The sequence below is a fragment of the Dendropsophus ebraccatus genome, chromosome 4, assembly GCF_027789765.1.
Source record: "Dendropsophus ebraccatus isolate aDenEbr1 chromosome 4, aDenEbr1.pat, whole genome shotgun sequence".
Taxonomy (NCBI): Eukaryota; Metazoa; Chordata; class Amphibia; order Anura; family Hylidae; genus Dendropsophus; species Dendropsophus ebraccatus.
The window spans coordinates 6,279,421-6,305,253 of NC_091457.1; the positions used below are offsets into that span (position 1 = coordinate 6,279,421).

The following is a 25,833-nucleotide window of genomic DNA, read 5'->3' on the forward strand; positions in this document are numbered from 1 at the left end:
ATGAAACACTGATCGAATGATCACGCTGATCACCCCCTGAAAATGGCCTACGTAAACCAATCAACTTAATCAGAGTGAATGGAGCAAGGCTGTAACACCACACACAACCTGAGGGCAGGGGTGGCGTGGTTTTTGGAAGAAACCAAGCCTGCTCCTCTAATCCTGCTATAAGCAAAGACCCTGACCAGTCACTGGAATGAAGGGGGTACAATGCCTTATAGCTCTGCCCTATTCCGGAGCGCAGCTGAGAAAACATTCTGTATAGGCCACTGTGTACGTATAAGGAGCCCTGGTGCCTACAGTGTGGCAGTATTAGTGATGAGTGGGGGCGACGACTAACAGGACCCCATTATTAACACTACAGGCCAAGTCCCACTTACCAGCGCACCTACCCTTTAAATGGCCGATAATGCAATGGTAAAAATTAAAAAATGCAAATCTATTAGAATTAAAAGTGAAGATATATACAGTATTCACAAAGTGCAAAGGAACGTAAAACCTGAAATAACATAAAAAGCACAAAGTCCTGGCAAGCGTGTGATCACATGGGGTCAGGATCGCCCACGGACGTGAGGTCACACAATAAGACCGGCGAGTCGCTCTGTTAGGGAAGGTTCACACAGAGCAGTCTGTACATCACAGCCATGGTGGACATTATAGTGAAGGGGTATATAACCCCCACACATCCGATCTGGACAATTCCTCATGGATGAGACGCTGCTTTCCCCAACCCAACGAGATGGAAGAGAATGCAACAACATAAAAGCTGACAAACAGGATGAGGTTAGGTGTGAACACTGCCCGAAATCTCCAGTCACCTCTGATCACCAGATTACAGTTCATATATAGAATAAGGTATATATATATATATATATACACATACTTACTGATACTGTACCCCAGAGCTGCACTCACTATTCTGCTGGTGGGGTCACTGTGTACATACATTACTGATCCTGAGTTACATCCTGTATCCTACATCCTATTCTGCTGGTGGGGTCATTGTGTACAAACATTACATTACTGATCCTGTATTATACTCCAGAGCTGCACTCACTATTCTGCTGGTGCTGGTTAGTTACAGGATCAGTAATGTAATGTATGTACACAGTGACCCCACCAGCAGAATAGTGAGTGCAGCTCTGGGGTATAATACAGGATGTAACTCAGGATCAGTAATGTAATGTATGTACACAGTGACCCCACCAGCAGAATAGTGAGTGCAGCTCTGGAGTATAATACAGGATGTAATTCAGGATCAGTAATGTATGTACACAGTGACCTCACCAGCAGAATAGTGAGTGCAGCTCTGGAGTATAATACAGGATGCAACGCAGGATCAGTAATGTAACGTATGTACACAGTGACCTCACCAGCAGAATAGTGAGTGCAGCTCTGGGGTATAATAAAGGATGTAACTCAGGATCAGTAATGTAATGTATGTACACAGTGACCCCACCAGCAGTATAGTGAGTGCAGCTCTGGAGTATAATACAGGATGCAATGCAGGATCAGTAATGTAATGTATGTACACAGTGACCCCACCAGCAGAATAGTGAGTGCAGCTCTGGAGTATAATACAGGATGTAACTCAGGATCAGTAATGTAATGTATGTACACAGTGACGCCACCATACATGGATAGTGAGTGCAGCTCTGGAGTATAATACAGGATGTAACTCAGGATCAGTAATGTAATGTATGTACACAGTGACGCCACCAGCAGAATAGTGAGTGCAGCTCTGGAGTATAATACAGGATGCAATGCAGGATCAGTAATGTAATGTATGTACACAGTGACGCCACCAGCAGAATAGTGAGTGCAGCTCTGGAGTATAATACAGGATGCAACGCAGGATCAGTAATGTAATGTATGTACACAGTGACGCCACCAGCAGAACAGTGAGTGCAGCTCTGGAGTATAATACAGGATGCAACGCAGGATCAGTAATGTAATGTATGTACACAGTGACGCCACCAGCAGAACAGTGAGTGCAGCTCTGGAGTATAATACAGGATGTAACTCAGGATCAGTAATGTAATGTATGTACACAGTGACCTCACCATACATGGATAGTTATTCTATATGTCACCTGTATTTGCTGATCAGAGGTGAATGTAGTGTTACAGTCATTCGCTGGCATTCTTCAAGCACATAGAACAATGTTACACACATAATAATGAGGCGAGGACCATGTGATCAGTAGTGGATCAGAAGAAGGTGTCATTGGGCTGCCCAACCTCGTCTGCCAAGTTCAGTATGTAACTTGCCACATCTTCCTCTGTGGGGGCATCAGAGACCACCCAGGAGTCATTCGCACCCGTCACCTGTAGGCGGCAGATGGGGCAGTTGCGGTTGCGGTCGCTCCTGTTGATAGAACATATCTGGTAACTTTACGTTAGACTGAAGACAATTACATCATTTATATGCCTCATGAATATGCACGCACAATACAGACGAGTGTGTAAGTGTATACCAGCAGAATTCTGAACACAGCTCTGGGTGTGACACAAAGTTCTACACAATCAATGTAACTAAAGTAAAGGAAATGACAACTCCATATATATGAAATGCTGACGAGGGGAAAAAGCAAAAACTAAGTAAATAAAGATAATAAGAGTTTTGGCAGCAGACGCTAGAGAGTTCTCCCCTGCGGCCACTGTTTACTCTCCATTCATCCCTGCACTTCCAGGACATGTGAGGAGATAAGAGACGTATGACTGCGATCATGTGGACCGACGCCACCGCTTACCATTTGTCAATACATTTCTGGCAGAAGCTGTGAGCGCAGGGCAGGATCACGTCAGCCCGACCATCCATACAGATACAGCACTCTTCCTCATCTGTCAGCTGCTTCACCCTGCGAGATAGGAAACAATAAAGACAGAGAAAGACAAAAAACCTGATATATCTGACTCATCTGAGAGATACAACGTGTGGCTGACGGACAAAGGGATAATAATACATACTATAATACTGCTCCTATACACAGGAATATACCTACTATAATACTGCTCCTATATACAGAGATATAACTACTATAATACTGCTCCTATATACAGAGATATAACTACTATAATACTGCTCCTATATACAGGAATATACTACTATAATACTGCTCCTATATACAGGAATATACCTACTATAATACTGCTCCTATATACAGGAATATAACTACTATAATACTGCTCCTATATACAGGGATATAACTACTATAATACTGCTCCTATATACAGGAATATACCTACTATAATACTGCTCCTATATACAGGAATATAACTACTATAATACTGCTCCTATATACAGGAATATACCTACTATAATACTGCTCCTATATACAGGAATATACCTACTATAATACTGCTCCTATATAGACGAATATAACTACTATAATACTGCCCCTATATACAGGAATATAACTACTATAATACTGCTCCTATATACAGGAATATAACTACTATAATACTGCCCCCTATATACAGGAATATAACTACTATAATACTGCTCCCTATATACAGGAATATACTACTATAATACTGCCCCTATATACAGGGATATAACTACTATAATACTGCTCCTATATACAGGAATATAACTACTATAATACTGCTCCTATATACAGGAATATACCTACTATAATACTGCTCCTATATACAGGAATATACCTACTATAATACTGCTCCTATATACAGGAATATAACTACTATAATACTGCCCCTATATACAGGAATATAACTACTATAATACTGCCCCCTATATACAGGAATATAACTACTATAATACTGCCCCTATATACAGGAATATAACTACTATAATACTGCCCCTATATACAGGAATATAACTACTATAATACTGCCCCCTATATACAGGAATATAACTACTATAATACTGCCCCTATATACAAGAATATAACTACTATAATACTGCTCCTATATACAGGAATATAACTACTATAATACTGCCCCCTATATACAGGAATATAACTACTATAATACTGCCCCCTATATACAGGAATATAACTACTATAATACTGCTCCTATATACAGGGATATAACTACTATAATACTGCTCCTATATACAGGAATATACTACTATAATACTGCTCCTATATACAGGGATATAACTACTATAATACTGCTCCTATATACAGGAATATACTACTATAATACTGTTCCCTATATACAGGAATATAACTACTATAATACTGCTCCTATATACAGGGATATAACTACTATAATACTGCCCTTATATACAGGAATATAACTACTATAATACTGCTCCTATATACAGGAATATACTACTATAATACTGCTCCTATATACAGGAATATAACTACTATAATACTGCCTCCTATATACAGGAATATAACTACTATAATACTGCTCCTATATACAGGGATATAACTACTATAATACTGCTCCTATATACAGGAATATACTACTATAATACTGCTCCTATATACAGGGATATAACTACTATAATACTGCTCCTATATACAGGAATATACTACTATAATACTGTTCCCTATATACAGGAATATAACTACTATAATACTGCTCCTATATACAGGAATATAACTACTATAATACTGCCTCCTATATACAAGAATATAACTACTATAATACTGCTCCTATATACAGGATTATAACTCCTATAATACTGCTCCTATATACAGGAATATAACTACTATAATACTGCTCCTATATACAGGAATATAACTACTATAATACTGCCTCCTATATACAGGAATATAACTACTATAATACTGCTCCTATATACAGGAATATAACTACTATAATACTGCTCCTATATACAGGAATATAACTACTATAATACTGCTCCTATATACAGGATTATAACTCCTATAATACTGCTCCTATATACAGGAATATAACTACTATAATACTGCTCCTATATACAGGAATATAACTACTATAATACTGCTCCTATATACAGGAATATAACTCCTATACTGCCCCCTGTGTGTTATTAGTTCCTCACATCCTGTGCTTTCAGGTGCACACGTTCTGGAACATAACAGTGATATAAACAGATGACACATCGGCGCCCCCTCCCCCCTATCGCAGCACTGCGCCAGGTTGGTTGTCGTTGCTCTTTTCCATCCGTCTCTTCAGCACTGATCCAATATAAACAATATACACAGGAGGAGCGGCAGCAGCAGGGAGGACGCTGTCAGTGTAACCCTGTGTCGGTGTGTCAGGGCAGGCGGCGTGCCCCTACCTCCCCATCAGGATGCTGGCCTGGCAGGAGGAGAGGGATGCCAGGCTCTGCGCGCTGTCCTCGGGGGCCGCACTGCTCGCCGTGTAGACGCTGCTGGTGTGACTGGTGATCTCCTTGTAGAGCTGGATGAACTGGTAAAGGTTCATGATCCTGGAGACTTCCACCATGCCGCTCGTCTTATTAATCTGCAGAGGACGTATAATATATAGCGGGTTGTTATAGAACTACAAGTCTCAGCAGGCCAGGAGCTACAGGAGATTTACACTACATCTCCCACAATGCATTGTAACAGAGCATGTATGTAAGATCTGGCTGCGGCACACACTCACCTTGGTGCACAAAACCCGGACGACGACTTTCCAGAGAGCGGAGGAGTCCGAGCCCGGCTGCACTTCAAAGAGGAGATGCTTGTCCTGGCCGGCCGCCAACCGCGCTGTACTGAGGGAGGAAGAGACCGAAGAACGTCCGGTCATCTCTACTGTCAGAGCGGTCACACTATGGTGTATATACTGTAAGAGCGGTCACACTATGGGGTATATACTGTAAGAGCGGTCACACTATGGTGTATATACTGTAAGAGCGGTCACACTATGGAGTCTCTACTGTAAGAGCGGTCACACTATGGTGTATATACTGTAAGAGCGGTCACACTATGGAGTATATACTGTAAGAGCGGTCACACTATGGGGTATATACTGTAAGAGCGGTCACACTATGGTATATATACTGTAAGAGCGGTCACACTATGGTGTATATACTGTAAGAGCGGTCACACTATGGTATATATAGTGTAAGAGCGGTCACACTATGGTGTATATACTGTAAGAGCGGTCACACTATGGTGTATATACTATAAGAGCGGTCACACTATGGTGTATATACTGTAAGAGCGGTCACACTATGGAGTATATACTGTAAGAGCGGTCACACTATGGAGTATATACTGTAAGAGCGGTCACACTATGGGGTATATACTGTAAGAGCGGTCACACTATGGCGTATATACTGTAAGAGCGGTCACACTATGGTATATACTGTAAGAGCGGTCACACTATGGGGTATATACTGTAAGAGCGGTCACACTATGGTGTATATACTGTAAGAGCGGTCACACTATGGTGTATATACTGTAAGAGCGGTCACACTATGGTGTATATATATATACTGTAAGAGCGGTCACACTATGGTGTATATACTGTAAGAGCGGTCACACTATGGGGTATATACTGTAAGAGCGGTCACACTATGGTGTATATACTGTAAGAGCGGTCACACTATGGAGTATATACTGTAAGAGCGGTCACACTATGGTGTACATACTGTAAGAGCGGTCACACTATGGTGTATATACTGTAAGAGCGGTCACACTATGGGGCCTGTATATACTGTAAGAGCAGTCACACTATGGTGTATATATATACTGTAAGAGGGGTCACACTATGGAGTGTATATACTGTAAGAGCGGTCACACTATGGGGTATATACTGTAAGAGCGGTCACACTATGGGGTATATACTGTAAGAGCGGTCACACTATGTGTATATACTGTAAGAGCGGTCACACTATGGTGTATATACTGTAAGAGGGGTCACACTATGAGGTATATACTGTAAGAGCGGTCACACTGCGGTGTATATACTGTAAGAGCGGTCACACTATGGGGTATATACTGTAAGAGCAGTCACACTATGGTGTATATACTGTAAGAGCGGTCACACTATGGGGTATATACTGTAAGAGCGGTCACACTATGGGGTATATACTGTAAGAGCGGTCACACTATGGTGTATATACTGTAAGAGCGGTCACACTATGGGGTATATACTGTAAGAGCGGTCACACTATGGTGTATATACTGTAAGAGCGGTCACACTATGGTGTATATACTGTAAGAGCGGTCACACTATGGGGTATATATACTTTAAGAGCGGTCACACTATGGGGTGTATATACTGTAAGAGCGGTCACACTATGGGGTATATACTGTAAGAGCGGTCACACTATGGGGTATATACTGTAAGAGCGGTCACACTATGGGGTATATACTGTAAGCGGTCACACTATGGTGTATATACTGTAAGAGCGGTCACGCTATGGTGTATATACTGTAAGAGCGGTCACACTATGGGGTATATACTGTAAGAGGGGTCACACTATGGGGTATATACTGTAAGAGCGGTCACACTATGGGGTGTATATACTGTAAGAGCGGTCACACTATGGCGTATATACTGTAAGAGCGGTCACACTATGGGGTATATACTGTAAGAGGGGTCACACTATGGTGTATATACTGTAAGAGGGGGTCACACTATGGGGTATATACTGTAAGAGGGGTCACACTATGGAGGCTATGAGGGGTCTCTGCTTGGGGTCAGTCCTATAAATCCTTCTCTTACACATCGTTGAGCTCGGCCACTCTCCCCAGGAATTCCTCGTACGTCAGGAAGCCGCTTTCGCGCACAAGGGCGGCGTGTTTGACGACTTTCTCGGGAAGCTTGTTCATCACGGCCTGGCCGGTGAGCTGCTGACCCATGGCTGAGGAGCAACCGGATCCCTCACCCCAGAGAATTTAGGTGTTCCGCTGTCCTGCAAGGGGGAAGGCACATCAGCATCACATCACTCTCCTGAAATCCTCTGCACTGCTGCACAGAGCTACATAACAGCAGTCACACTGTAACGCTCCTATGTAACTATCAGCCTGTGGATGTCAACTAGATTAGCAATCTCTTCCCCTGAAATACTCTGCACTGCTGTAAACACCATGAGGCATCACTTGCTGTTGGTTAGATCCTCCTGATGCAGTGTGAGGTGTGTAGTCGGTGTGTACAGTATACACAGCCGCTGCCTCCTGCAGTCAGTCAGTGTGATCAGATGCAGATCAGCAGGGACAGCTGCTGTGTACACAATGAGGACGGCGTCACCTGAGCCCAGGCAGAAGCACAAGCTAACACAAGGCCGCTGTATATGTGTGGCAGTTTTTCTATATACCTGTGTGTATGTGTATATACCTTTATGTGTGTCGCTAGTGTATATACGTGTGTGTTGGTGTGTATATATACCTGTGTGTGTGTCAGTATGCATTGTATATACTTGTGTGTCTATACCTGTGTATGTGTTAGTGTGTACATACCTGGGTGGGTGGGTGTGTGTGTGTGTCAGTGTGCATATACGTGTGTGTATGTGTGTGTCACTGTGTATATACATGTGAGGGTCAGTGTGTAGATAACTGCGTATGTGTGTCAGCGTGTATATACCTGTGTGTGTATATCTGTATGCGTGTCACTTAATTCTGGGTGGGTGTGTCTGTGTGTACACGTGTGTTTGTATGTGTATATACACTTGTGTGTGTGTGTGTCTCAGTATATACATACCTATGTCTGTGTGTATATACCCATGTGTGTCAGTATGTACATACATGTGTCTGTGTATGTCAGTGTGTCGATACCAGAGTGCATGTGCGTGTGTCAGAGTGTATATACCTATATACCTGTGTGTGCGTATGTGTACATACCTGTGTATGTGTCTGTGTGTGTGTGTATATACCTGTGTATATGTGTGTCAGTGTGTATATACCTGTGTGTGTGTGTCAGTGTGTATATACCTGTGTGTGTGTTTGTGTGAGAGTGTGAATATACCTTTGTTTATATATACACCTTTGTGTGTGTGTGTATATCAGTGAGTATATACGTGTGTGTGTGTGTGTGTGTCAGTGTGTATATAGCTTTGTGTGTGTATCAGTGTGTATATAGCTTTGTGTGTGTGTGTATGTCAGTGTGTATATACCTGTGTGTGTATGTGTGTGTGTCAGTGTGTATATACCTGTGTGTGTGTGTGTGTTTGTGTGAGAGTGTGAATATACCTTTGTGTGTGTATATATACACCTTTGTGTGTGTGTGTGTGTATACCTTTGTGTGTGTGTCAGTGTGTATGTGTATGTGTGTCAGTGTGTATATACCTGTGTGTGTATGTACACGTGTGTTTGTATGTGTATATACACGTGTGTGTGTGTGTGTGTGTCAGTATATACATACCTATGTGTGTGTCAGTGTGTATATACCTGTGTGTGTGTGTGTGTCAGTATGTACATACATGTGTCTGTCAGTATGTCAGTGTGTTGATACCAGTGTATGTGTGCGTGTGTCAGTGTATATAGCTGTGTATATATCAGTTTGTATACTTATATGCCTGTGTGTGTACATACCTGTGTATGTGTCAGTGTGTATATACCTGTGTGTGTGTGTCAGTGTGTATATACCTTTGTGTGTGTCAGTGTGTATATACCTTTGTGTGTGTGTTTGTGTTAGCTTTGTGTGTCAGTGTGTATATAGCTTTTTGTGTGTGTCAGTGTGTATATACCCGTGTGTGTGTCACTATGTACATACATGTGTCTGTGTGTCAGTGTGTTGATACCAGTGTATGTGTGCGTGTGTCAGTGCATATACCTGTGTATATATCAGTGTGTATACTTATATACCTGTGTATGTGTCAGTGTGTATATATATATATATACGTGTGTCAGTGTGTATATACCTGTGTGTATGTGTGTGTGTGTGTATATACCTGTGTGTATGTGTGTGTGTGTGTATATACCTGTGTGTATGTGTGTGTGTGTGTGTGTGTGTGTATATACACATTTGTGTGTGTGTGTATATACCTTTGTGTGTGTGAGTCAGTGTGTATATACACATTTGTGTGTGTGTGTGTGTGTGTCAGTGTGTATATGTATATACCTTTGTGTGTGTGTGTGTATGTGTGTCAGTGTGTATATACCTGTGTGTATGTGTGTGTCTGTGTGTATATACACATTTGTGTGTGTGTGTATATACCTTTGTGTGTGTGAGTCAGTGTGTATATAGCTTTGTGTGTGTGTGTGTGTCAGTGTGAATATACCTGTGGGGTCCATGTGTAGACAGCAGCGGCCGGTGATGGCGGATACACGGCTCCCCTCACTCCTGTCAAGTTCGCGCACTGCTGCAGCCCATCCGGGGCACCGTACACAGCTGACATTCGCCCCGCCTCCCACTGTTTGTTTTGATGACGCCATCACGCTACGGCGACTGAAGGGCTGCGGCCATGTTTGATATGGGAACGCCATCCGGTCATGTGACTCTGTTTCCATAGAGAAGAGTCACCTGCTATGGCAGTAATTCACTGTAGTAGCAGGCAGGTGTGGGTGAGGCCGCTAATATGAGGCGGCCCGGAGCGGGGGACCACGCTTACAATGTGGACAGCCCCTTAAATGATTGAGAAATCCCTACTAGATGAGTTTATAGGTTGTGGGGGGTTGTGGGCTGTAATGTGTGGCCGGCACGTGACACTATGGTGGGAATAGGGACTGGGGGAGTCCTTATATCTGGTGTCTACCACTGCTATGGGGGGTCTCTGTATATAACACTATTAGGGGGGGTCTCTGTATATAACACTATATAGGACCCTGGTATCTACCACTACTATGGGGGTCTCTGTATATAACACTATATAGGACCCTGGTATCTACCACTACTATGGGGGGTCTCTGTATATAACACTATATAGGACCCTGGTATCTACCACTGCTATGGGGGGTCTCTGTATATAACACTATTAGGGGGGGTCTCTGTATATAACACTATATAGGACCCTGGTATCTACCACTACTATGGGGGGGGGGTCTCTGTATATAACACTATTAGGGGGGGTCTCTGTATATAACACTACTATGGGGGTCTCTGTATATAACACTATATAGGACCCTGGTATCTACCACTACTATGGGGGGTCTCTGTATATAACACTATATAGGACCCTGGTATCTACCACTACTATGGGGGTCTCTGTATATAACACTATATAGGACCCTGGTATCTACCACTACTATGGGGGGGTCTCTGTATATAACACTATATAGGACCCTGGTATCTACCACTATTAGGGGGGTCTCTGTATATTACACTATATAGGACCCTGGTGTCTGCCACTATTATGGGGGGTCTCTGTATATAACACTATATAGGACCCTGGTATCTACCACTACTATGGGGGTCTCTGTATAAAACACTACTATGGGGGTCTCTGTATAAAACACTACTATGGGGGTCTCTGTATATAACACTATATAGGACCCTGGTATCTACCACTGCTATGGGGGGTCTCTGTATATAACACTATATAGGACCCTGGTATCTACCACTACTATGGGGGGTCTCTGTATATTACACTATATAGGACCCTGGTATCTACCACTACTATGGGGGGTCTCTGTATATTACACTACTATGGGGCTCTCTGTATATAACACTATATAGGACCCTGGTATCTACCACTATTATGGGGGGGTCTCTGTATATAACACTATATAGGACCCTGGTATCTACCACTATTATGGGGGGGTCTCTGTATATAACACTATATAGGACCCTGGTATCTACCACTACTATGGGGGTCTCTGTATAAAACACTACTATGGGGGTCTCTGTATATAACACTATATAGGACCCTGGTATCTACCACTACTATGGGGGGTCTCTGTATATAACACTATGTAGGACCCTGGTATCTACCACTATTAGGGGGGTCTCTGTATATAACACTATATAAGACCCTGGTATCTACCACTACTATGGGGGGTCTCTGTATATACCACTATTATGGGGGGTCTCTGTATATAACACTATTATGGGGGGTCTCTGTATATAACACTATATAGGACCCTGGTATCTACCACTATTATGGGGGGGTCTCTGTATATAACACTATATAGGACCCTGGTATCTACCACTACTATGGGGGGGGTCTCTGTATATAACACTACTATGGGGGTCTCTGTATATAACACTATATAGGACCCTGGTATCTACCACTACTATGGGGGGTCTCTGTATATAACACTATATAGGACCCTGGTATCTACCACTACTATGGGGGTCTCTGTATATAACACTATATAGGACCCTGGTATCTACCACTACTATGGGGGGTCTCTGTATATAACACTATATAGGACCCTGGTATCTACCACTACTATGGGGGGTCTCTGTATATAACACTACTATGGGGCTCTCTGTATATAACACTATATAGGACCCTGGTATCTACCACTATTATGGGGGGGTCTCTGTATATAACACTATATAGGACCCTGGTATCTACCACTATTATGGGGGGGTCTCTGTATATAACACTATATAGGACCCTGGTATCTACCACTACTATGGGGGGGTCTCTGTATATAACACTACTATGGGGGTCTCTGTATATAACACTATATAGGACCCTGGTATCTACCACTACTATGGGGGGTCTCTGTATATAACACTATATAGGACCCTGGTATCTACCACTACTATGGGGGTCTCTGTATATAACACTATATAGGACCCTGGTATCTACCACTACTATGGGGGGTCTCTGTATATAACACTATATAGGACCCTGGTATCTACCACTACTATGGGGGGGTCTCGGTATATAACACTATATAGGACCCTGGTATCTACCACTACTATGGGGGGTCTCTGTATATAACACTACTATGGGGGTCTCTGTATATAACACTATATAGGACCCTGGTATCTACCACTACTATGGGGGTCTCTGTATATAACACTATATAGGACCCTGGTATCTACCACTACTATGGGGGGGGTCTCTGTATATAACACTACTATGGGGGTCTCTGTATATAACACTATATAGGACCCTGGTATCTACCACTACTATGGGGGGTCTCTGTATATAACACTATGTAGGACCCTGGTATCTACCACTACTATGGGGGGGTCTCTGTATATAACACTATATAGGACCCTGGTATCTACCACTACTATGGGGGGGTCTCTGTATATAACACTATATAGGACCCTGGTATCTACCACTACTATGGGGGTCTCTGTATATAACACTATATAGGACCCTGGTATCTACCACTACTATGGGGGTCTCTGTATATAACACTATATAGGACCCTGGTATCTACCACTACTATGGGGGGGTCTCTGTATATAACACTATATAGGACCCTGGTATCTACCACTACTATGGGGGGTCTCTGTATATAACACTATATAGGACCCTGGTATCTACCACTACTATGGGGGGTCTCTGTATATAACACTATATAGGACCCTGGTATCTACCACTACTATGGGGGGTCTCTGTATATAACACTATATAGGACCCTGGTGTCTACCACTATTATGGGGGGGTCTCTGTATATAACACTATATAGGACCCTGGTATCTACCACTACTATGGGGGGTCTCTGTATATAACACTATATAGGACCCTGGTATCTACCACTACTATGGGGGGGTCTCTGTATATAACACTATATAGGACCCTGGTGTCTACCACTATTATGGGGGGGTCTCTGTATATAACACTATATAGGACCCTGGTATCTACCACTACTATGGGGGGGTCTCTGTATATAACACTATATAGGACCCTGGTGTCTACCACTATTATGGGGGGGTCTCTGTATATAACACTATATAGGACCCTGGTGTCTACTAGTGTTATGGGGGTCTCTGTATATAACACTATATAGGATTCTGCTGTCTACCACTATTATATGTAACACTATATAGGACTATTATGGAGTATGGCAGTATATAGGACCCCAGTGGCTAGCGGTTTAGGGTATTTTGGTTGGCTGTACTATTACTATGGGGGGGGGTCTCTGTATATAACACTATATAGGACCCTGGTATCTACCACTACTATGGGGGGTCTCTGTATATAACACTATATAGGACCCTGGTATCTACCACTACTATGGGGGGTCTCTGTATATAACACTATATAGGACCCTGGTATCTACCACTACTATGGGGGGTCTCTGTATATAACACTATATAGGACCCTGGTGTCTACCACTACTATGGGGTCTTTATATTTAACACTATATAGGACCATGGTATCTACTAGTGTTATGGGGGTCTCTGTATATAACACTATATAGGATTCTGCTGTCTACCACTATTATATGTAACACTATATAGGACTATTATGGAGTATGGCAGTATATAGGACCCCAGTGGCTAGCGGTTTAGGGTATTTTTGGTTGGCTGTACTATGGTGGCATAGTCATATGAATCGCTGCCACTGTCTTTGGAGTGAGGTGTGTAATATATGTGAGGTGTGTATTATAACTCTGATTATTAGAGGCCTGTGATCTGTATACAGTCCTCCTGTGTAGGGTATTTGTGGATGGCTGTACTGTGGTGGCATAGTCATATAAATCGCTGCCACTGTCTTTGGAGTGAGGTACGTATTATAACTCTGATTATAAGAGGCCTGTGATCTGTATACAGTCCTCCTGTGTAGCATTATCTGCATATAATGGTGCGGTACTGCTGAGGTGACTCTCTTTGCCCCTGATCCTATCACTTCTACAGGCGTAATTCCCTCTTCCCTTTATGACAACCACACATTTCCTGTGGATGTGGATGATGTTCCTCGAAGGTCGACAGACATCTGCTCCCCTGAAACGTGCGCAGTTCATGAGCCGATGACCTCACCAACTATCACAGATCATCAATGGAGAATACAGAGCGTATGGGAAGTGGAGAGGACACTGGGGGAAGCCGTGAGGACACTGGGAAGTGGAGAGGACACTATGTTAAGTGGAGAGGAAAGTTTGGGAAGTGGAAAAAACACTATGGGACACAGTGAGGACATGAAGAAGGGGTTAGAGGACCCATTGACCTGTGTAGATACATTTTCTTCTAGGTTCTTAAAGCTTCCATCCGCCATTGCAGCCAAGTTATTTTATTGCACAGGAAAATGAAGCGAATTTGCAGTGGATTAGAAGTCTTATTGTTTTAGGATGCCTAAACACCTTGGGAGAGATTTATGAAAGGGTGTAAATATACACCTGGTGTAAACTGCCCACAGCAACCAATCACAGCTCCCTTTTTTATTCTACCAGAGCTGAAAGCTGAGCTGTGATTGGTTGCTGTGGGCAGTTTACACCAGGTGTATATTTACACCCTTTCATAAATCTCCCCCCTTGTTTCTCCCATCCTCCCCATTCATGTGGATTTCTGGCATGGATGAACGTTCCTGTGTTCTCTATGGGGAGGAGTGGGATAAACCACAATCAGACAGCTCTGGCGGTAGCTTATCCCTCTAAAAACAAAGGAGTCAGGTGGTAAAAATCCATCACACCTGGCTGATCCCTATCTCCACCAACATCATCTTTTGGTGGGGAGTTTAGAGGCCCCCTATACACTTTATACTGTTGGCTGAACTCACCACCAGATTCAGACAACTTTAGTGTAAAATGTATGGAGGTCTTTAGGTAATGTCCTTGCGTCTCCACGGTAACAGACAACAAACAATCCTTGTGTAGTCTGATTCTGTTGACTGCCCGGAGATTTGAAAGGTTGGAAAACTGCCTTTGCGAGATAAACAGCTGTGTAAATAGCTTTTATGGGGTTCTTGCCTTTAGCCAGTCCAGACTAGGGTACAGTCCAGCTAAAGAGAGGATTGGGACAGAGTATAAGCTTTTTGGCATAGATCTTTTTATAGCATATTGTCCCTTTAAGCATTATTTTTGTTCTGGCACAGTGAATGGAAAGCAGATTCATCCATCACACTGATTCCCGACATCGGGTCTGGGTCATATTTCATGGATTTCCTCAGGGGTAGACACGGAAATGGGATATTTGTTTGCTTCGCTTAAATTGATTCCCTGCCCTTTAACACTCGGTTGTTTTTCAGTCCAGCAGTATTCAGTACTGGTATATTTCATAGTATGTCATTATGGTGGTCATCACAGAGCTTCACATCCTTTGCATAGAGGAGGAGAGGATAGCCACTATTAGGAAGCATGGACGATCTAAAGGCTTTGTGCATTATCTTGATGGCGAATGAGGACATAGAAATCATCCAAGCCTACCTATATAGCTGGATTGCCTGAATATCTTCTGTATGGGGGGTCTCCTGACCATCACAGGTTTCAGGGAGAAAGTAGGGTCTGGCGCTAGATCGTTTGTTATTTGTGGAAGATGTGCTGCTGTTAGAGGTGTCTGAAGGGGGACAGAAGAGTCTGGAAGGAGCACAAAGGAGTCTGATGGGGATAAAAAAAATTGAAGGGAAAATAGAGGTCTGGCGGAGGACAGAGCAGTCTGAATGGGACAGATGTGTCTGGAGGGGCATGGAAGAAGCAAAGGAGTCAGAAGTGCAGGAAAAGCTTGTAGGCAGCAGAGATATCTAGAGGAGACAGACTGTGGAGATGACAGAGAAGCCTGGAGAAGGACATTCTGAAGGGGACACAAAAGTCTGAAAGGGAATGGAAGAATCTGGAGGGAAAAGGGTTTGATGACGGATAGGGGATTATGAAGGAGAACTGAGACTTCATCAGGGGACAGAGGAGTCTGGAGAAGGGAAAAGTGAAATCTGGAGGGGAAAGGGGTTCTGGAGGATAGAGGAGTCTGAAGGAGAACAGAAAAGTCTTCAGCAGAAAGAGGACTACAATGGGGTCTAGAGGAAACAGCTGTCTGAAGGGACAGAGGGGTTTTGAGTGAAACAATACTTTATTCTTTTTCAGATATCCTTGTCAGTAAATTTGAACAATTACCCAGGTATATGAAGCTGCCTGTAACCCACACTGTATGCTTTTCCCACAGCAGCCAATCACAACTGAGGTTTCGGTGGGGGTTACAGGCAGCTTGATAAATCAGGGCCTATCTTTATTTATCCCCAAAAAAACTGAAAATCTGTGAAGGCTAAGGGGGAACTTATTATTGTTTGAAGTGATTTTTCACACTTATTTCCAGATCATGTGTACCTGCACCAAATTAACTAAAATTACAGACATCCTTCATACATGAAAGCAAGTTTTCTAAGTGTGGCCTGGGCTAGAGTAAGTTTGCACAAAAATTCACCAATTTGCTTAAAACTTCAGTGGTAACTGTTAATTGTCGCTTTTGATAAATCAGCTACCACTGCTAACAGCAAAGCTAGTTTGTCTTCATACTAGGAATTTTCAGAAAATATAAGAAACAATTTGATGAAGCCTGGTAATGCTAATCACAGGATGAAGCCTGGTAATGCTAATCACAGGATGAAGCCTGGTCATGCTAATCACATGATGAAGCCTGGTCATGCCAATAACATAAGCCCAGACAGTTACTTTTGACATATTTGCAGGGCTTGCATAATCAATCAGGCTCTAAATCAAAGAAATGCAACAAGACGGCAAATGTGGGAACACAGCCACACAAACCCTAAGCTATGTGAGCAGGACTGGGTTACTGACCATCGTTTCACTCATATTTTCATTAATTAATAACATTTTATTCATCAGCACGTATTAATACAATAATAAGTAATAAGAAAACAGTAAACTGACATATTCAGAATCAGGGATATATTCTAGAAAAGCAGTAGCAACAGGAAGTGACATACAAGCAACAAAGTATGGTATAATCCAGTGCCGGTTGCTCTCAATATTGACAAAATAATTTATTAATGAAGGGCTGAGCTCACCTGCCCCCCCCCCCCCCCCCCATCCCATCTACCTATCCCATCCCCCGGGTCCAGTCTGCATTGTTGATGTTCCACACTGTGTTTTAGATCCAATCATTGGAGCATCACAAACCATTCGTTGGTTTCCGTTATGTTTTTGCCAGGAGCGGCAGGAACCAGGCAGATCACATGCCAGGCACAGTGCCCAATCTATAAGCAGTTTATCTCCGCGTCCAGAACTACTAACGCTACACCTCCGCCTCGATAGAGTTTCCTGTAAATTTCTGTAGGCTTTCAGTCTCTTGTAAGTTTGTATATCGATCGTCCTCTTTCATTGTTTCGGCACCTGATGCGTCTTTGAACACTTTGGTTTCCACAGACTCCTTCTTATGTTTCTTTGTGGTGAAGAGTAAATGTGTTTTGTATCTACAGAGAGAATCAATGTAGTATGAAATAAAATGCAGCATCTAGATGGGTCTTAACTAGCGATGAGCGAACCTCGAGCATGCTTAAGTCCATCTGAACCCGATCGTTCGCCATTTGATTAGCGGTGGCTGCTGAAATTGGATAAAGGCTATGTAGAAAACATGGATATAGTCATTGGCTGTATCCATGTTTTCCAGATAACCTTAGAGCTTTATCCAACTTCAGCAGCCCCAGCTAATCAAATGCCGAATGATCGGGTTCTGATGGACTCGGGTATGCTCGAGGTTCGCTCATCTCTAGTCTTAACTCAATTCCTGTGTCTTGCCCCCAAGAGGCAATTTATCATAGAGTTCAGAAGGAGACAAATCAATCTGCATACATCAGTCTTTATCTTTGCACCATTCTGAACCCAAACAGTTACCTTCCCCCCCTACTATTAAAGGGGTATTCTGCTCAAACTAAATTTTTAATACATCGCTGCCCTTGGGGAGAACAAAACAAACAGCCTATTCTTACCTTTCTATGCTCCCTCGGTGTCCTATGATATATACTTTAGGTTCCGGCTAAATGATCTTGCCTCCACTTCCCAGACGGACTTGTCTCGGCACTGTGCTGTCTCGGTGTTTAGCTGAGCGGGCTGTCACTACCGAGACAAGTCAATCTCGGCAGAATTGGAGGCAGAATTGTTCAGCCAGGTAAGAAAAGCGTGTTCGTTCTGTTCTCCCCAAAGGATGTAACATATTAAAAGTTCATTTTGAGTGGAATACCCCTTTAAAGTTATGGCTGCTTTCGCTGTGTAGGGTAGTACATGGATCCTTGGTAAAGAAGCCCATACTATGAAAACTCTTAGGTAACTAGAAGATATAAAAAGATCATTCTTACTTACTTTTTAATGTAGCAAACCGCGAGGGCCAAGGCAGCTACAAAGAACACCAGCGCCAATATAAGAAGCGTTGTTGGTAAACCTGTGTATGATAGAAAAATTGTGTAAAGCCATGGCCTTATTTGTCTTATACTGATCTATCCCTGTATTGTTTTTCTGAGTTCAAGTTAGATAACAAAAAATATGGTACCTACAAATGATAAATCTATGTTTTTGATAAGGTGGTATTTCTACATAATTGACTTGTAAGTGTATATGATGCTATAGCAATATATTTCACCACAGCAGAAAAGATGCAACCACAAAACTCTACCGCCTGAGCTAGGGGAGCAGATAAAGGAATCGTCTGCTGAACGATGTGGGGCTCAAACCTATAACCCTGAGATTAAGAGTCTCATGCTCTACCGACTGAGCTAGAGGAGCAGATAAAGGAATCGTCTGCTGAACAATGTGGGGCTCAAACCTATAACACTAAGATTATGAGTCTCATGCTCTACCGACTGAGCTAGGGGAGCAGATAAAGGAATCATCTGCTGATCAATGTGGGGCTCAAACCTATAACCCTGAGATTAAGAGTCTCATGCTCTACCGACTGGGCTAGAGGAGCAGATAAAGGAATCGTCTGCTGACCGATACAGGGCTCAAACCTATAACCCTGAGATTAAGAGTCTCATGCTCTACCGACTGAACTAGAGGAGCAGATAAAGGAATCGTCTGCTGAACGATGTGGGGCTCAAACCTATAACCCTGAGATTAAGAGTCTCATGCTCTACCGACTGGGCTAGAGGAGCAGATAAAGGAATCGTCTGCTGACTGATGTGGCGCTCAAACCTATAACCCTGAGATTAAGAGTCTCATGCTCTACCGACTGGGCTAGAGGAGCAGATAAAGGAATCGTCTGCTGACTGATGTGGCGCTCAAACCTATAACCCTAAGGCTGCATTCCCACGTTCCGTGATCCTGACGGATCACGGACGTGGGATGCATGTACCGGAGTCCCCCCGCGCCCGGACAGCATCTGTAATTAGATACTGGGAGCGGGGGAGACTGTATTCATAAGCGCCGCGCTGTAGTAACAACACCGCGCGGCTGATTCATTACAGTGCGCGCTTATGAATACAGTCTCCCCCGCTCCCAGTATCTAATTACAGATGCTGTCCGGGCGCGGGGGGACTCCGGTACATGCATTCCACGTCCGTGATCCGTCAGGATCACGGAACGTGGGAATGCAGCCTAAGATTAAGAGTCTCATGCTCTACCGACTGAGCTGGCCAGAACAGCATTGACAATGTTTTCATATCACCTTACCTTACAGTACATTATAAATGGCATTCAAAACTCTAGTAGTTGCTCTCGAGAACATATTATAACTCTCTCTCAGTCATGTGATTTAACATCAGAGATCCCACAATGCACTGCTCTATTGTAATATTAATGTAATAGAGTTTTAAATGCAGCTATGGATGCAACTAGCCTAGTAAAATTAAAGTACTGGCATAGTTTTAAATGTTCATATATGTTATGCCTTAAAGGGAAACTAACAGCAGGTGAGGAAGATTCAAACAATGGTGCTCCCAACCTGAGCCCCCTGCATTTGACTCCCAGAAGCTGGATGCCGCCCTAGGGAGTCCTGGAAAACATACATACAGCCATAGGATGCATTCATGTTTTCCAGGCAGCCCTAGGGCTGCATAAAGCTTCTACAGACACTGGGATTCAAATGCAGAGCGTTCGGGTTTGGACAAATACTGTCAAACTTTTGCCATGTTCGCTCAACACTGCCAATGAAAAATATAATTTCCCTATAATAAAACTGAAAATTTACCAAAAGGGTTACTAAGGATATACGATAGCAACTTGGCTTTACTGAAGGTGCTTTACGGAATAAGTGGCAAATCCACACTTAGGCTGGGTTCACACTACGTATATTTGAGGCTGTATGTTTGAGGCTGTATAGCAACCAAAACAAGGAGTGGATTGAAAACACAGAAAGGCTATGTTCACATAATGTTGTAATTGAGTGGATGGCCGTCATTTAATGGCAAATATTTGCTGTTATTTTAAAACAACGGCTGTTATATTGAAATAATGGCCGTTATTTACTGCTATATGGCGGCCATCCACTCAATTTCAACATTGTGTGAACAGATCCTTTCTGTGTTTTCAATCCACTCCTGGTTTTGGTTGCTATGAGGACCTGACATGAGGACCAAATACAGCCTGAAATATACATAGTGTGAACCCAGCCTTAAACCGTGGACTGGTGGGATGGAAGAAAGTGGCCATGTTTTTGTAATTCTGGACAATCCCTGGCAACACTCTACTTTAGCACATCTTTATATATCAAGGGCATAGACGGACAGGCAGCACACAATGTCATTACCTCCAAAAATGGGTCTCTCAGTTCTGGGATGCACCTGGCTTTCCTGCTTTATGGGTGGTTCAGTGTCCTCAGATGGCGTTGTCTGTAGTGTGGTGGATCGAGATGTCCTCGCTGAGGTTGGTATTAACGTTGTGTATAGTAATTTGGTAGTGGCCTCTGTCGTCATCGCATGTGTCATGGATGCCAGAGTTGACTCAGTCTGAGTCTCTGTTTTTAGGCTGGTTGACACTGTGGTGGATCCAGATGTTGGCACCACTACAGTGCTCGGGGGTTCTGTTACCATGAGGCCAGGCTTACAGGAATTGACCTGAACATCTGAAATAAAAGATCAGAGGTTTGAATAGAGAGGGTAGTTCTAAATAGGTGAAAACTGGTATGCATTACATTCCTTGTCTTTATGGCCATTTCCATGGGTTCTCCATTGGTTATACTTATATTATAGGCAAATGTCAGTCTTCTTTCTGCCACACTTCAGTATTGATTGTATTATACTAGTTTTTGGGGCCACATGTAGAGATGTCAGTTGGCTTTAGGGCCAAATGTAGATGGTGGCCAAAGCCATGTCAGAACAATAGAGGTAGGAAGAAGAGAAGACGGCACTCCAATGGTGGGGTAGTGGATAGGTCCAGAAGCAGGTAAATAGAAGAGCCCGGCACTCACCAATAAGTTTTGCTTATTTATTCATGTGCAGAAAGCATCAATATGTCTAGACTAAGCTGATGAAGGCCATGTTGGCCGAAACGCGTCCTGCCTGTAATATTGATGCTTTCTGCACATGAATAAATAAGCAAAACTTATTGGTTCTATTTACCAGAACAATAGAGGTGGCAGCAGTGGTAACCATAGGTTGTGTACAAGGGTCGTAGGTGTTTTCCCCTTCCATTCTGAAACCCCCTTTAAAACAATTCAAGTATACTCACCAGAAACATTAAAACAATAGGTGCTCACAAAGGGTTTGCTAAGTTCGACCCACCACGTGACTACCCCGGTTTTGTTCCTGCCACAATTTATGTTGCCTTGGATTCGTGGAATCGCCCCAACTTTTTCCGATATCCATCCAAAGCTACAGAGAATAAAGAGAACATGAGATGAGCAATAGCTTGGGGGGGCAACACCAGAGCTTTGGGAGTTCACAAAAAAACCTTTCTTACTGCACTCTTAATGTAGTTTCTCTAGCATTTCCTTAAGTGTATGGACGCGTATAAACGGATTCCCAGAGATGCTTAGAATATGAGAAGAGCCAGGCCTTACCTGCACGTTTCATATCCATATCCCCTGGCCTTCTCCATCTGCTCTTTGTTGGCGAGCTGTAACCCCAGAACCTGGCATGCACTTTCCGCCATTGTGTAGTTGAATATCTTTGATCGGTCTTGATTCTCCACCAGAGCCACTCCGGCTATTCTGCATTTTGATGGAATAAGATCTAGAAGCGACGTAATGACAGACAAAGTGGTTTTACAGCACACAAGAGGTTAAGGGTATGCTGACATAATGATTTTTGAGGCAAAAATACAGCCTTATTTGATTCTGATCATTATGTCCGGCTGTAATTATGAAAATACGGCAGTATTTTTGCTTAAAAAAAAAGTGGGTGAACCCACAATTTTTGTGTTGTACTTAACAGGACATGTTTACTACTATATTTGTTAGTCTGGCTCACAAAAGCTTCCATAAATCCTCAGTAACGCAAGAAAAAAAAGTCCAAGGTGGGTCGAGGAGTCAAAACCTTTTATAGGCATAGGATAATTGTTTTTATGGTACACGGAAATGTTATACTGCTTCTCGCTATATGGCCAATTCTGTTACACTCTATACATAGAACGCTACAACCCTGAACATGACCCGACCACTGGACATGATCATAATACAATTCTGTTATACTCTATACATAGAACGCTACAACCCTGAACATGACCCGACCACTGGACATGATCATAATACAATTCTGTTATACTCTATACATAGAACGCTACAACCCTGAACATGTCCCGACCACTGGACATGATCATAATACAATTCTGTTACACTCTATTCATAGAACGCTACAACCCTGAACATGACCCGACCACTGGACATGATCATAATACAATTCTGTTATACTCTATACATACGCTCAACATGACCCGACCACTGGACATGATGATAATGCAGTTCTATTACACGCTATACATACCCTCAACCCTGAACATGACCCGACCACTAGACAGGACGATAATAAAATTCTGTTATATTCTATATATGCGCACATGACTGGACTACATAGACCACTACAACCACTGGATGGGACCATGATACAGTTGTATTATGCTTTATGCATAGACCACTACAACCACTGGACATGACTATAATGCAGTTCTGTTATAGATAGAACACTACAAACCACAACAGGATCAACCACTGGATAGAAGTATAATATAATTCTCATTTACTCTACACCTAAAAATACCTACAAACCCCGACCACTGGGTAAGACCACAGTATACTCCCGTAGAGGACATCCACTCTGGATTAGGTTGGGTCCGCTTGTCATGCAGAAATTCTGTGACGGTTATTGGTGGGCTCGTAGAATCGCATCTCCTTGTGAGTATAACGTTCCCTGCTCCGGTACTACATTCCCCATTATCCATTCTTTTTGGGTTTTAGCTGTAGAATGTTCTTCCACCATTTTCCATCTTTGGTGAATTCTCCGTTTTGTCTACTTTTCCTAGACCCGGTACAGACCCCACAACACGTCGTCCATCTCCCGTCATGTTCCCTGGTCCACATCCTATTTGCGGAATATATGGGGTGCCAAGTACATACCTTTCACATCAATAGTAGATTCCGATAGGTAACCTCCAAGAAAGAAGGACATGAGCACAAAGAGAACCCCAAAGTGATGAGACATAGTGAGGAGACGGGTGCCGTGCTGGTGATCGCTCCGTGAGATGTTGGGAATGAAAGTCCAAGACCCTGGGAATAAGGATTTTTCACTTCATCTACGTCTCCTCTCACTCTGAGGACAATGGGTGGAAACTCCTGACGTACAAACCTACCAATCTCCTCCGCGGACAGATGTCTGGAAAACTGCACTATACTGCTGAATCAGGCAAGGCACAGAACAGAGGAAACACGATAACACAAAACCGAGGAAGAGAACGTGTAAATAACCTCAGATTTATTACCCTCCCTGTCCTCTCACATCTCCACCCCATAAACATTCAGCATCCCCTATATGTCTGTAAGGTCTGCAGCCACAGAGGTATAATGGTACATGGGAGAAGTATTATAGAAGTTATATTCCTGTATATAGGAGCAGTATTATAGTAGTTATATCTCTGTATATAGGAGCAGTATTATAGTAGTTATATCCCTGTATATAGGAGCAGTATTATAGTAGTTATATCCCTGTATATAGGAGCAGTATTATAGTAGTTATATCCCTGTATATAGGAGCAGTATTATAGTAGTTATATTCCTGTATATAGGAGCAGTATTATAGTAGTTATATCTCTGTATATAGGAGCAGTATTATAGTAGTTATATTCCTGTATATAGGAGCAGTATTATAGTAGTTATATCCCTGTATATAGGAGCAGTATTATAGTAGTTATATTCCTGTATATAGGAGCAGTATTATAGTAGTTATATTCCTGTATATAGAAGCAGTATTATAGTAGTTATATTCCTGTATATAGGAGCAGTATTATAGTAGTTATATTCCTGTATATAGGAGCAGTATTATAGTAGTTATATTCTTGTATATAGGAGCAGTATTATAGTAGTTATATTCCTGTATATAGGAGGCAGTATTATAGTAGTTATATTCCTGTATATAGGAGCAGTATTATAGTAGTTATATTCCTGTATATAGGAGCAGTATTATAGTAGTTATATTCCTGTATATAGGAGCAGTATTATAGTAGTTATATTCTTGTATATAGGAGCAGTATTATAGTAGTTATATTCCTGTATATAGGAGCAGTATTATAGTAGTTATATTCTTGTATATAGGGAGCAGTATTATAGTAGTTATATCCCTGTATATAGGAGCAGTATTATAGTAGTTATATTCCTGTATATAGGGGGCAGTATTATAGTAGTTATATTCCTGTATATAGGAGCAGTATTATAGTAGTTATATTCCTGTATATAGGGGGCAGTATTATAGTAGTTATATTCCTGTATATAGGAGCAGTATTATAGTAGTTATATCCCTGTATATAGGAGCAGTATTATAGTAGTTATATTCCTGTATATAGGAGCAGTATTATAGTAGTTATGTTCTTGTATATAAGGAGCAGTATTATAGTAGTTATATCCCTGTATATAGGAGCAGTATTATAGTAGTATATTCCTGTATATAGGAGCAGTATTATAGTAGTTATATTCCTGTATATAGGGGGCAGTATTATAGTAGTTATATCCCTGTATATAGGAGCAGTATTATAGTAGTTATATTCTT

The 25,833-nt window shown here is 42.4% G+C and overlaps 2 protein-coding genes across 2 annotated transcripts; both read right to left on the reverse strand.

The window, feature by feature from the left end:
* Positions 1–1,673: 1,673 nt before the first annotated feature.
* RNF141 (ring finger protein 141) lies at positions 1,674–10,271 on the reverse strand. The gene is made up of 6 exons (XM_069965039.1): positions 10,135–10,271; positions 7,641–7,830; positions 5,571–5,679; positions 5,242–5,426; positions 2,753–2,860; positions 1,674–2,367 (listed from the first exon to the last, which is right to left on the reverse strand). Exons 2-6 carry the CDS (start codon positions 7,775–7,777, stop codon positions 2,211–2,213), a joined length of 696 nt encoding a protein of 231 aa, XP_069821140.1. The 5' UTR covers positions 7,778–7,830; positions 10,135–10,271; the 3' UTR covers positions 1,674–2,210.
* Positions 10,272–17,733: 7,462 nt separating this feature from the next.
* LYVE1 (lymphatic vessel endothelial hyaluronan receptor 1) lies at positions 17,734–24,492 on the reverse strand. The gene is made up of 6 exons (XM_069965038.1): positions 24,192–24,492; positions 22,641–22,812; positions 22,310–22,452; positions 21,390–21,704; positions 19,010–19,088; positions 17,734–18,123 (listed from the first exon to the last, which is right to left on the reverse strand). The coding sequence occupies exons 1-6, from the start codon at positions 24,274–24,276 to the stop codon at positions 17,946–17,948; spliced, it is 972 nt and encodes a 323-aa protein (XP_069821139.1). The 5' UTR covers positions 24,277–24,492; the 3' UTR covers positions 17,734–17,945.
* Positions 24,493–25,833: the final 1,341 nt, after the last annotated feature.